Raw genomic sequence first — 14,540 nt, forward strand, 5'->3', positions numbered from 1 at the left:
TGGTCCATCTACTCTATTGAAAATTTCTTATAAACTACTCCCTAGTCTAATAGCTTCCCCCCCCCTACCCATGGTCATTCTCCTTGAATTCTGCATCATTTGACACCCCTTTCCTTTTGAATTCACTTTCTGTCTCTTATGCTTAAGCATGGAGGGCTGGTTTCCCATTATTATATAGGCTGAGAGGGATTTCTTGATTATACCATCAAGTAGAGAATTATACCCAGCCAAAATGCTAATGCTGGGTAATGGAAGAAGCATCAAAGCTGAAGAATCGTAGCATATTAGTGATGGAAGAGACCTTCAAAAACAGAATGGAGAACATCAGAGTTTACAAGGGAATCTTGGAATGTAGAATATTAGCCTAGACAGGCCCTTAGAACAGAGAATGGTAGAACTGGAAGGGGCCAGCTAGTGCTCATGCAGCTGGAGCCTTAAAGGTGGAGTCAGGCAGAGGACCTGGGTTTGAATCCTAATTTGGCCAAGTTGACTTTAACCTCTCTGGGCTTCAGTCTCCTTATTTATAAAAGGAGGGGGTTGGAAGATTTCTAAGATTCTCTTCCATCTCTAAATCTGTGATCCCATGGTCCTAGGTGAGTATAGACAAATCTTAGATTGTGGAATGTTAGAATTGGAAGAGGACATGGACCACAGAGTTCTAGATCTTGAAGGAAGTTTAGAACATAGAATGTTAGAACCAGAAAAGATCTTAGCAAAGAAAACTGTAGAATGTAACACCTGAAAGGAACCTAAGAATATAGGAGATAGGATCATAGGAGCTGTAACTTGGAACCGGATGAGACACCTTATCTAACCCTTTTCCTTTAAAATGAGGCACTGAGGCCAATTGAGGTAGAGTGACTTGTTCAGGGTCACACAGCTAATAAGTGTCTGAGAGAGTATTTGAACCCTGGTCTTCCTGACTCCAAGTACAGTGCTCTATCCTCTGCGATATCATTGAACATTAAGAACAGTGGGATGTGCTGGCAAATATTTAGCATCTAATTCTCCGAAGAAAAAAAACCATGCACTTTAAAATTTAATCTGACGTGTCCCTTTTAAAATAAAGTGTGGTACATATGGGCTAATGATGGCTTAAAAGAGAAGAACTAGGGGAGATTTTAGAGACCTTCATTCTGTTTTGGCCTATTCAATTTGCAGATGACACAAGGCAAGGAGGGACAGCTTAGATATGATAGCAGCAGCAGCAGCAGCAGCAGCTACCATTTAGATGGTGCTTCCTAAGGGCTGGGAGGCACTATGTGAAGTGCTTTCTAATTATTACCTCATCGGATCCATACAACAACCTTGAGAGGTAGGTGCTATTATTATCATCTTCATTTTGTAGATGAAGAAACAGGAAAATAAGGGTTGAGTGACTTGCTCAGAGTCACAGAGCTAGCAAGTATCTGAGGTTGGATTTGAACTCAGGTCTTCCTGACTCCAGGCCCAGATATTGGCTGACAGTCGTGATCCAAAAAGAGACTGACCATTCAGAACATAAGATGACATTGGGTAAAAAGTTGTTATGTGTAAGGCAGAGGAGAGAGCTAGATATCAGTTCATCTAAAAAACATTGGCGGGGGGAGGTAAATTTTGATTTCAATATGAATCAACAATATGACATGATAGTCATAAAAGAGCCAAGAGCTCTTAGGTTAATTCAGAGAGACAGTGTCCAAGACCAGGGCCAACCTGTCCTGGTCAGACTCTCTTTTAGTCCCAGGCACCATATTTTAGGAAGTACATAAATAAACTAGATTGCCCAGTGGTGGACAATGAGGATGGCAAAGAGGCTGGATCAGGGGACCACTGAGATTCCCTTTCACTCTGAGATTTCTTGATTTTGATAAATTGATATGAACATGGCATTCGAACTTGGTGTTAGGAGAGGTTTTGAGTCCAATTTCTTGTGTTGACTATCTGTATAGTCTTGGACAACTGGAAATTTGGAAGCAGAAAATTTGGATTAAATGTAAAGAAAAATTTCCCAGTGATCAGGGAAAGGGTTCTTAAGAGAGCTGTGCAGAGCCTAAGGGTCTGTGAATAGATATCCAGGGATCCGTGGACTTGGAACTTTTAATGTCTTGATAATTGTATTTCAATATAATTGGTTTCCTTTGTAATCCTGTTTTTTTTAAATTTTTTTTTATAAATTTATTTATTTATTTTTAGTTTACCACACACAGTTCTACATAATTTTGAGTTCCAGATTTTCTCCCCTCCCTCCCCCCTCCCTCCCCAAGACGGCATGGAATCTCATATAACTATCATGTATAACTTCGCAGTGAATTAATTTATAAACTAGTCAAGTTGTGGAGAAGAATTATGACCAATGGAATGAATCATGTGAAAGAAGAAACAGAACCAAAAAAAAAAAAACAACCCAAAAACAAAAACAAAAGAGAAGCAAAAAAGGCGAGCATGTAGTGCGCCTCAATCTGTATTCAAACTTCACAGTTCTTTCTCTGGATGAAGATAGCATTCTCCATCGTGACTCCCCTGGAGTTGTCCTTGCACCTTAGGTTGCTGAGAAGAGCGAAGTATGTCAGGGTTGGTCCTCACGGAATCCATATATCTGTGGCTGTGCACAACATTGTTTTTTAAAAATTTAATTCCTTTATAAATGTTACTCTGAGCGGAGGTCTAAAGGTTTCACCAGCCTGCCAAAGAGGTCCCTGACACAAAAAAGTTAAGAATTCTGAATGAGAGATGTCCTATAGAGGACTGGTCTGCTTGGGGAGCTAGTGGTTCTCCCTCATAGAAGTCTTCAAGCAAAGGCTGGGTGTATAGGTATACTGCTGAGGGGATTCTGGCTTAAGTACTGGTTGGATTAGATGACCTTTAGGGACCTATCCAACTCTGAAATTCTATTATGCCATGCTTATGACATTGTTTAGCTTCTCTGAGAGTAAGTTTTCTCATTTTTAAAAGAGGATGATAATAATAGCTGGGTAATAATAATATATATATATATAAATATATAATATATAATAATCATAACATAGGATTATTGTCAAATGAGACAACATGTTAAGTGCTTGGTAAACCTTATAGTGCTATAGCATAATGGTGGATTGATCCAGAGAGCCCTCCATCTAAGTGATCAACTCAATGAGATTATAGAGTGTGGTCTTTGGTTGAAAGAGACACCTTCTAGGGAAGTCAACAATTCCTCCCCCACCTTTGTTGAGATGACCCAAGGAACTCCTCTGATTGGCCCTTTCTCTGATTGGCAGCCTTCAAGGTGATTGTCAAATAAATCAGGGGCTCTTCTGCTTAACTCCCAATTACGTAAATGTAAGCAATTATTGTTAATGTAGAAAGTTAGAGCCTGAAGGGACTTGAGAACACAGAATGTTAAAGGTGGAAGGGAGCTGAGAGAACCTTTCATCCAATCCTTACAGTCATAACATGAGGAAGGTTACATCATTTGCCATAGGTCACACAGGGAGTCAGTGGTAAGTTCAGATCTTCTGCCTCCCAGGCCATTGTCTTTTCCACTGTTTATATTTAGTATTTAATATAGATATTCTCTGAATGGAGGAGGGTCTACTGTGTCTGTGCATCTTGGCAGACAAAGACACATAGGTGGGAGGTGGAATGTTATGTATGGGGGAACAACAGCACACTGGCCAGTTTTCCTAGAATAGGCGTTGAGTCATTTCAGTTGTGTCTCACTCTCTGTGACCCCATTTGGAGTTTTCTTGGCAAAGATACTGGACTGGTTCACCATTTTTTTCATGCTTTTTCATGCTTGGAATAATCCAAACTGGTTACTTAGAGTGACTCCCACCAACTGTTTTTCAGGATGCAGACATCTGCAACAATGTACCTCTCAGGCTATCTTGCCCCCTGCAAATAATAGGCATAAAGTTCAAGTCAACCTTGCCCAGTTCTCTGTTAGCATAGAGCCAAGTCCTTTGCAGAAGGTACAAGTCTTCTCTGTAATCTTTTCATGGCTGACTTCATCTCTTGGTTTCTCAGGGTGTAAATCATGGGGTTCAAGAGAGGGGAGATGACAGTGAAGGTGACAGAGATGACCCGGTCAGAGGGAAGGGCAGTGAAGGGCCTAGCATACACATAGATGCAGGGCACGAAATGCAGGGTGACCACAGTGATGTGGGAGGAGCAAGTGGAGATGGCTTTCTTCTTGCCCTCTCCTGTGTGAGACCTCAACATCACCATGATTACTATGTAGGACACAATGAGTAGAAAGAACCAAAGTGTGGTGAGGAGACCATTGTTGGAGATCATAAGGAGCTCCAGAACAAAGGTATCAGTGCTGGCAAGTTTGAGGACTTGGGGGATGTCACAGTAGAAACTATCAATGATATTGGGCCCAGAGAAAGGGAGTGGGAGCAACAGAGAGATCTGTACAATGGAATGTATGAAGCCCCCCACCCAAGAGGCTGCCAAGAGCCCAAGGCACCTCCCTTTCTTCATGACACTCACATAATGAAGGGGCTTTGAGATGGCCAAATAACGGTCAAAAGCCATTACAGAAAGAGAAAAAACATCAACTCCACCAAGCAGGTGGAAGAAAAACATCTGTGTAATACAGCCATTGAAAGAAATTGTCTTTCTCTTAGCTAAAAGATCTAGCAAAACTTTTGGAGCAGTGATGGAGGAGAAGCAAATATCTACAATAGATAGATTTCGAAGCAGGAAGTACATAGGTATGTGAAGGCGAGGTTCACAGGTCACAGTGAGCATAATAAGAAGATTTCCCAGCAGAGTCGTTACATATACCAGGAATAATAAAAGAAATAAGATGATGCTCAGCCTTGGAGACTGGGTAAGCCCCACAAAAACAAATTCCTTCACCCTGGTGTGATTTCCTATCTCCATTATCTCATATTTCCTCTTCGCTGGCCACCTTAGGGAAAAAAGAATTAAATGATAAAGAATACACACATTTACTCAGATATCCCCCCTCCTTCAATTACTCCCACCATCTGCTGCTTTCATTCCTATTGTGTGCTGCTGAATGAAGCTTGAGAAAATTACAATTATAAGTGACTTGACCCACTATAAATTTATATGACATAATCTGAATTGGATTCTCACGGAGGCAAAACAATCCTTTAAAAACCTCTGTAAATGCTTCACTATCTTACCAACCACATGCACTTTTCCAAACCTTTTCAAATTTAAACCTCCCATAATTTTCCTCACCCCACCCTCTTTGCTGACAACCTTGCCTCATATTTCTCTTTTTCAAATGATTCCATTCACCAAGAACTCTTTCTTTTCCCCTTTCCCTCATCTCACATCACTCAGATGTCTCCTTAATCCCTATCTCATATAATGAAATGGTGCTTCCCTTGACAAGGCAAACCCTTCAATGTGCTCAAGTAAGTCCTTCAACCATGACTTATCCAGCAAATTGTCCTCCCTATCATCCCCACTCTCACTTATCTTCATTCTCTCCATCTACTGGAGACCAGTAGTAATTGGCTACTTCCCTACTGCCTAAAAACATAATGAGAAGGTTTCCCAGTAGAGTTGTTACATACATGTCTTCCTCAATCCCTGAAAATCCTCACTTGCTTCAACCACTCCTGCTACATGTGATCCTATATCTCTCCTCCCTTTTTTGGCTAAACTCCTTGAGAAGGCAATCTACAACAGGGTCCTCATGTTTGCTTCTTAACTCTCTCATTCCACTGCAGCTGCTCTTTTCAAAGTCGCTGGTGATTTCTTAATTGCCAAACCTGCTGGCTTTTTATCAGTCCTCACTCTTCTTTACTTCTCTGCAGCCTTTGATACTGTCAATCACTGTTTTCCTCTTGTTAACTGTCTTTTCTTAGGTTTTTTTGTGATGCTGCTCTCTCCTGATGCTCCTCCTACCTGATTGCTACTTCTCACTCTCCTTTGTTGCATCTTCATCTGGGTATTGCCCACTAATCATGGGTGTCCTTTGAGGATCTGTCTTGGGCCTTTTTCTTATTTCTCTATACTATGTCTCTTGGTGATATCATCAGCTCCCATGGATTCGCTTATCTTCTTTCTACAGATGATTCTCAGATTTCTTTATCCAACCCTAACATCTGTCCTATCCTTTAATCTCACATCTCTAAGTGCCTATTGGACAGCTGAAAGTGGATGTCCCAAAACATTTTAAATTCATAATATTCAAGATGGAACTCTTCATTTTGCTCCAAATCTTCCCCTCTTCTTAACTTCCTTCTTGCTGTTGAGGGTGGAACCACTGTCTCAGTCGCTGAGGCTCTCAAGGTAGGGGTAATCCTTGACGACTCACTTTCTCACCCCTACATTTTTTTGTCATTTGTGAAATCCCATTGATTTTACCTTTACACAACCTCTTATATATAGGTCTCCTTTTCTTCTCTGCCACTGCCACCACCCTTGTGTAGGCCCTCATCACCTCAATTACACACTACTGTGAGAGCCTTCTAGAGGGTCTGCCTATCTCAAGTCTGTCCCCACTCCAATCCACCCTCCATTCATCTGTCAAAATGACTCTAAAGGAAGAAGATTCCACAGCTGAGGAGTTGGAAGTAGTTTATTCTAAGCATATAGAACACCTTGGGACCAAGGACAATAGAAGCAGAGTGCAGCTCACATGCAGAAAGCAGACAATAGTTTAATTGAACCAAGGGGTTTTATTAATCAAAATCATTTGCAGTATTCATTCCTTCACTCAGCAATCATATTATTAAGTTTTTACAGTGTGCCAGGCACTATGTCTTACTTTATACCAGTCACTAGGGATGTAAAAAAGTCCTGAAGGAAGTGACATCCTACTGGAGGAAAACATGAATGGCAATGGGCAAATTGAATTGAAAAATGCAAAAAATTAAATATATAATATATAAATAGTATACAATAATGGAAATAATAAATAATAATAAAAATAAATGATACATAAATACAAATAAAGTAAATCCAAAATATTTTTTCATATACACTAATAATCAAGGGGAGTTAATTAATGCCTCATGCCTCTTGAGCTGAGTCTTGAAGGAAGCTGGGGATTAAAAGAGGTGGCAGTGAGGAGAGAACCTTTTCCAAGCATGGCAGACAAAGACACATAGGTGGGAGGTAGAATGTTTTGTATGGGGGAACAACAGCACACTGGACAGTTTTCCTAGAACAGGTGTTGAGTCATTTCAATCTTGTCTGACTCTCTGTGACCCCATTTGGAGTTTTCTTGGCAAAGATACTGGACTGGTTCACTATTTCCTTCTCCAGCTCATTTTACAGCTAAGGAACTGAGGCAAACAGGGTTAAGTGACTTGACTAGGCCACATAGCTAGTACGTATCTGAGGCAGAATTTGAACCCAGGCCCTCCAGACTCCAGGGCAGGCGTTCTATCCAATGGACCACCACATTGCCCTGCAGGGTACACCAGATTATGAAGGGTTTTACATGCCAAAAAGAGATTGTTGTATTTTTTCCGGAAGTGACAGTCAGCAGTTGGTTTTAGGACTGAGCTTGCAAGTTTGTTGGGGACATAGACTGTCTGGATTTGGACTTTGTGTCCCCAACACATGACGTATTGTAGCAGCTTAATAACTGCTCCATGATTCATTGACCAATTAGTTAAAAGTGGAGCTGCCCAGGGTCTCCTGAGATCAGAACACTTCACTTTCAGTCCAAGCTCTTTCCCATTCATCCTTCATTTCTTGTCTTGTATACTGAGAGCAGATGTTGATGACCATGCCCCAGAAGTGCTGTGTTGCCCTGAATCTCCATCACAATAATCAGTTCTGTTCAGCTGGCTGCACTTAGACAGATGGGTTTCAGGAAGAATGTCAATTGGAAGAATTTGGAACTCACTCTGGGTTAACCAAGGAACTTAGTCCATTACCCCTCCCCATTCCCCATCCATGAAGAAACCACACAAGCACACACTCCTACACACCTGCTCACATGCATATGCATACCCACACTTACATACAAACAGGCACAATTCTCCTTGAGCATAGTGCCCATAATTCTGTCTAGTCTCAGTTTCTGACTGATGCTACTTTGTATTTTCAATTGGGGGAACTTGGAGGAGGTTGGTGGTGGGGCTGTGGGATGAGAGCTTTGGTTGGAAGTGGGATTGTGACTGAGAGAAAAGGATTAAAATCAAGGATTGTTATGGGGGCTCTGAAAGGCTTTCCCCTCTTCCTCCTCGGGCTTTCTCCAACCCGTTCTTCCCCTTGATTGTACCTTCAAGCAGAGGGATTCAATTTAATTCAATCCAGTAGGTATTTACTGAGTGCCTAGAGCACAACTGTAGGGTATTCAGTGACCTACCTTTCACAGTTGGGTCTAAACCTGGGAACGTTTAGAGATCAGGAGGCCTTTTCCTCAAGCTGTCAATAGCAGAATCCTGGACATTTTGCTGAAAGTTTTCCTGAATCTGCCCAGTTACCAAGAGCAAAATCTCTCCTCTTTCTTTTCTCTTTGTTTCTCTGTAACAACCGGATCCTTTGGGGATCACCAAGGTCCCCAGAGAGCTAAGGACCCTCAGTCCTTGACACTTAGAGATTATTAGCTCCCTTGTCCTTGCCCAGACATTTAGGAAACCATTCCATTACTTTGAGTGACCTTTCCTTTGTATCAAACCTATCCAGGGACTGCGTCCTACAGTACCTTTGTATGATCTCTAGTGTGCTCTTGGCGTTCAATAAATAGCTCATTACATGGAGCCTAGAAATGGAGACAGTTCCATTTGTGCCTTTGTGCTTGATTCCATACAAAGCTCTCATCCTTTCCATTCCCAGGATAATCTGATCCTTGATTGTGACTGGTTATGCTTGTTCTCATTTCCTCTGTCTTCTCCTTCCCCCTCTTCCCTCTCTTTTCTCTTTTTCTCCTTCCTCTTCCTCATTTTGCTCTTGCTCCTTCCATTTTCTCACTCCCTCTTGTTCTTTCTTCCATCCCCTTCCTCTTCTTCCTTGTTTCTCCTTTTTCCTCCTTCCCTCCTCTTCATCTCTGTCATATAATTGGCATTCTTGCGATCACCTTCTTCATCTTCCATTATCATTTCCTTCCCCTTCTTTCATCCCTCTCCTTCCCCTCTTCTACCTTTCATATTTATCTGACATTTGCAAGTTTCCCTATTGATTTCACGTTCATAACAACTCCATAAGGGAGATTATAAGAAGTATTGATGGACTTGTTTTTACAAATGAGGAAACTGAGATGATAGATATTAAGGGACTTCCTCTCAGCCAGCATCAAGAAATTTTTACTCAAAGGTTAAAAAGCTTATTTTCTTTTTTTTTTGGATGGGGGAAGGCAGAGCAATTGGGGCTAAGTGACTTGCCCAAGGTCACACAGCTAGTAAGTGTGTCAAGTGGTTGAGTCAGATTTGAACTCAGGTCCTCCTTACTTCAGGGCCAGTGCTCTCCTCACTGCACCACTTAGCTGTCCCAAAATGGCTTTTTAATAACTAAACTAGGGGTGGAGAATCTGTGGCCTCCAGGCCACACATGGTCCTCTAGGTCCTCAGATGCCACCCTTTGAATGAATCTAAAGTTCACAGAACAAATACCCTTAATACAAGATTTGTTCTGTAAAACTTGGACTCAGTCAAAAGGCTGAGCCCAAGGACTTATAAGTCCAGATGTGACCTTGGGGCCACAGGTCCCCACCCCTGGACTAAACTAAGACTAGAACACAGAAACCTTGGTTCTTCATGCATTGTTCCTTTCCCTGTGCCTTATTTCAAGACTATTTGTTGGAGGTAAGCCTCATATAAACACAAGGAATGAAGCCCTCCCTGGAAGGATGTGGAGGGGGCTGTATTCCTCCCTGACAGACTTTACAACTTTGTTTTATGCAATACAGACACATTAGTACTCAGGTTTTTAGCTGGCTAAATCAGGAGCAATAGATGGAAAGAGGCCCTTAGAGCCTACTCTGCGCATGGGTTAACATTCTCTAGCTAAGTTCCTGAATTCCATTTCATTCATATTGTGCCCTCAGAATACCAGCCCTGGCCCATCCTTCCAAATAGAATGGCTTCTAGTAAGGTCTTGTTGATAGACTGTGTCTCTCCCCAAATCCTCCATAGCACTAACCTAGCTACATTTGTAGAAGTTTATCACCTTCCTGGCTATATAGGTAATTCATTTTATAGCTGAACAACTTTTATTGACCATTTGCTAACTCACAGAGGGGTTGTCATTTTCATGGAGGGAATAGCCAATGAAAGTAGGGATCCTTGAATTACTGAAGCATGTGTGTATATATATATGTTTGTATGTATTTATATGAAGCAGCTAGATTGCTCAGTGGATAGAACTCTGGACCTGGCGGGAGAAGGTTGTTGTTCAGTTGCTTTCATTTGTGTTTGACTTTTCATGACCCCATTTGGGGTTCTCTTGGCAAAGATACTGGAATGGTTTGCCATTTGCTTCTCTAGGTTATTTTGTAGAGGAGAAAACTGAGGCAAACAGGCTGAAGTAATGAAGATGAGTCTTCTTGACTCCAGGCCTGGCACTCTACTGCGCCATACAGAGTCAGGAAGACTTGAGTTCAAATCTGGCCTCAGACACTCACCAGCTGTATGACCCTGGCTAAATCACTTAACACTGTGTGCCTCATTTTCCTCATTTGTAAAATGAGTTGGAGAAGCAAATGGGAAACCACTGCAGTATCTTTGCCAAGAAAACCCATACAGAGTCATGAAGAATTGAGAATGACTTAACAACAACAAAAACAATGTGTGTGTATATACACACACGTATAACTGTTCATATATTTCAGAATCTTTCAACAAGTCTTTCAGTCATTCAGATAACCATTTCCAGGGGTCCCAATCCTGGAAACTACTCACGGTTCGCTGCCACACCAGCACCCTTCCCAGACTGGTAGGAAGCTGCTAACCCTTCTGCTGCTCAACTCTTCTGAGCCAGGACAGGAGGACTTCCACAGAGCACAGTGCCATGATGTAAGAAATGACACTAAGCAATTAGAGGATGCAGGTAGCATCCCTAGTGGGCCATTGGGTAGAGCTGGGACTGGGTGGAGGCCTGATAGTCAGGTTCTTAGGGCTCAGCACACAGGGGACCCAACAAGGGACACTTTTTAATGACTTTTTAGAAACAGAGAAATTAGTGCCAAGAAATTCTGCTCAATAGCCCATGGTGGGATTTATTTTGTGATAAATCACGTTGCTTGGGTTTCAGGGAAGGCTCCTTCTTTCCTGGTTGGCTAGAGACACACAAGGGTACAATATTGAACTGCTGACATTTGTAAAAACATGGTTTAATATGTTAAAATTGTAGTCTCTAGAGCTGGAAGGACATGTGACATCATCTCATCTAAGTCACACCTGAGTCTACTGTATAACTTGGCTCTAAGTCCTCACCCAGCTTCACTTAATGACTTGGTGATAGGGAATTCACTTCCTATTAAGGCAGGCTAGTATACTTCTAGACAATTCTAAGGGTTAGGCTATTTTTCCTTATATGGAGCTCAAATAATTTCCTCTTCTACTTTAATCTATCATTTCTAGTTTGTTATTTGGGATCAAGGACAACCAATCTAATTCCTTTTACATATTCCCATTCCTTTCAAATATTGGAAAAGGCCTCTTCTGCTTCCCCCAACTCTTTTCTTCCATTGGCTAAATATTCTCACAAATTCTAATTTGTTCCAACTTCAATTAATTAATAAATCTATATAATTCCTATTCAAATTTAATCATTCTCACTATTCTAATTTTTGGGGGAATATTTTTTAAATTTTTTTTTATTTTTAGTTTACCACACATGGTTCTACATAATTTTGAGTTCCAGATTTTCTCCCCTCCTTCCTCCCTCCCTCCCTAAGATGGCATGGAAGCTCATATAGGTACCATGTATAACTTTGCATTGAATTAATTTATACACTAGTCAAGTCGTGAAGAATTATGACCAATGGAATGAATCATGAGAAAGAAGAGACAGAACCAAAAAAAAACCCCAAGAACAAAAACAAAAGGGAAGAAAAAAGGTGAGCATGTAGTGTGCCTCAATCTGCATTCAAACTTCACAGTTCTTTCTCTGGATGAAGATAGCATTCTCCATCGTGAGTCCCCTGGAGTTGTCCTTGCACCTTGCGTTGCTGAGAAGAGCGAAGTCTGTCAGGGTTGGTCCTCACGGAATCCATATATCTGTGGTTGTGTACAGTGTTCTCCTGGCTCTGCTCCGCTCACTCAGCATTATGTCGTGTAGGTTTTTCCAGGTTGTTACGAAGTCCGTATCATCCCCATTTCTTATGGCACAATAGTATTCCATTACCTTCATATACCACAGCTTGTTCAGCCATTCCCCAATTGATGGGCATCCCTTTGATTTCCAATTCTTGGCTACCACAAAGAGAGCCGCTATAAATATCCTTGTACATATGGGTCCCTTTCCCTCTTGTGTGATTTCTTTGGGATACAACCCTAGAAGTGGTATTGCTGGGTCAAAGGGTATGAACGTTCCTATGGCCCTTTGGGCATAGTTCCAAATTACTCTCCAAAATGGCTGGATCATCTCACAACTCCACCAGCAATGCAACAATGTTCCAATTTTCCCACATCCTTTCCAGCATTTATCATCCTCCTGCTTTGTTATTTTAGCCAATCTTACAGGAGAGATGTGGTATCTAAGAGTTGTTTTGATTTGCATTTCTCTAGTCAGTAGTTATCCAGAGCATTTTTTCATATGCCTATAGATAGCTTTAATTTCTTCCTCTGAAAACTGCCTGTTCATATCCTTTGACCATTTCTCAATTGGGGAATGGCTTGTATTTCTATATATTTGGCTCAGTTCCCTGTATATTTTAGAAATGAGGCCTTTATCAGAGATACTAGTTGCAAAGATTTTCTCCCAATTTTCTGCTTCCCTCCTAATTTTTGTTGCATTGGCTTTTTTTGTACAAAAACCTTTCAATTTAACATAATCAAAATTATCCATTTTGCATTTTGTAATGCTCTCTATCTCTTGTTGGGTCATGAATTCTTTTCTTTTCCATAAATCTGATAAGTAAACTATTCCTTGCTCTCCCAAATTACTTATAGTATCAGCCTTTACTCCTAGATCATGAACCCATTTTGACTTTATTCTGGTGTATGGTGTAAGATATTGGTCTATGCCCAGTTTCTGCCCTACCCTTTTCCAATTTTCCCAGCAGTTTTTGTGAAATAGTGAATTTTTGGCCCAGAAGCTGGCCTCTTTGGGTTTATCAAAGAGTAGATTGCTATAGTTGTTGACTTCTCCATCTTGTGTCCCTATCCTATTCCACTAATCCACACCCCTGTTTCTTAGCCAGTACCAGGTAGTTTTGATGACTGCTGCTCTGTAGTTCAGTTTAGTATCTGGTATGGCTAGGCCACCTTCTCTAGCATTTCTTTTCATTAATACCCTAGATATTCTATACCTCTTGTTTTTCCAGATGAATTTTGTTATTATTTTGTCCAGCTCAGTAAAATAATTTTTTGGTAGTTCGATTGGTATGGCACTGAATAGATAGATTAATTTAGGTAAAATTGTCATTTTTATTATATTAGCTCGGCCTAACCATGAGCAACTGATATTTTTCCATTTATTTAGATCTGACTTTATTCACGTGAAAAGTGTGTCATAGTTATGTTCATATAGGCCCTGGGTTTGTCTTGGCAAGTAGACTCCCAAATATTTTATAGTGTCTACAGTAACTTTGAATGGAATTTCTCTTTCTATCTCTTGCTGTTGGGCTTTGTCAGTAATGTATAGGAATGCTGAGGATTTATGTGGGTTTATTTTATATCCTGCAACTTTGCTAAAGTTGTTTATTATTTCAAGTAGTTTTTTACTTGATTCACTAGGATTCTCTAAATAAATCATCATGTCATCTGCAAAAAGTGATAATTTAGTTTCTTCTTTTCCTATTCTAATTCCTTCAATTTCTTTTTCTTCTCTTATTGCTACAGCTAACGTTTCTAGTACCAAATTGAATAATAGGGGTGATAATGGACATCCTTGTTTCACCCCTGATCTTATTGGGAATGCATCTAGCTTATCTCCATTACAAATAATGCTTGTTGATGGTTTTAGGTAGATGCTATTTATAATTTTAAGGAAGGTTCCACTTATTCCTATGCTTTCTAGTGTTTTTAACAGGAATGGGTGTTGTACTTTGTCAAAGGCTTTTTCTGCATCTATTGAGATGATCATATGGTTTCTGCTAGTTTTGTTGTTGATATGGTCAATTATGCTAATAGTTTTCCTAATATTGAACCAGCCTTGCATTCCTGGAATAAATCCTACCTGGTCATAGTGGATTATTCTCGTGATGAGTTGCTGCAATCTTTTTGCTAATATTTTATTTAAAATTTTTGCATCAATATTCATTAGAGAAATTGGTCTATAATTTTCTTTCTCTGTTTTGACTCTACCTGGTTTGGGTATTAGTACCATATTTGTGTCATAAAAAGAATTTGGTAGGACTCCTTCTTCACCTATTTTCCCAAATAGTCTACAAAGTATTGGAATTAGTTGTTCTTTAAATGTTTGATAGAATTCACATGTAAAACCATCTGGCCCTGGAGATTTTTTCCTAGGGA

The 14,540-nt window shown here is 40.5% G+C and overlaps 1 protein-coding gene across 1 annotated transcript; it reads right to left on the bottom strand.

Moving 5' to 3' along the window:
- Positions 1–3,903: 3,903 nt before the first annotated feature.
- LOC118855112 (olfactory receptor 4D11-like) lies at positions 3,904–4,851 on the bottom strand. The gene has a single exon (XM_036765227.1). The coding sequence runs from the start codon at positions 4,849–4,851 to the stop codon at positions 3,904–3,906; it is 948 nt and encodes a 315-aa protein (XP_036621122.1).
- Between the last annotated feature and the right edge of the window lie 9,689 nt (positions 4,852–14,540).

The sequence above is a fragment of the Trichosurus vulpecula genome, chromosome 6, assembly GCF_011100635.1.
Source record: "Trichosurus vulpecula isolate mTriVul1 chromosome 6, mTriVul1.pri, whole genome shotgun sequence".
NCBI classification, from domain to species: Eukaryota; Metazoa; Chordata; class Mammalia; order Diprotodontia; family Phalangeridae; genus Trichosurus; species Trichosurus vulpecula.

What these genes read in the sequence shown, in the direction of transcription:
- LOC118855112 (XM_036765227.1), bottom strand. Translation starts at nt 4,851, where the DNA reads ATGGAGATAGGAAATCACACCAGGGTGAAGGAATTTGTTTTTGTGGGG.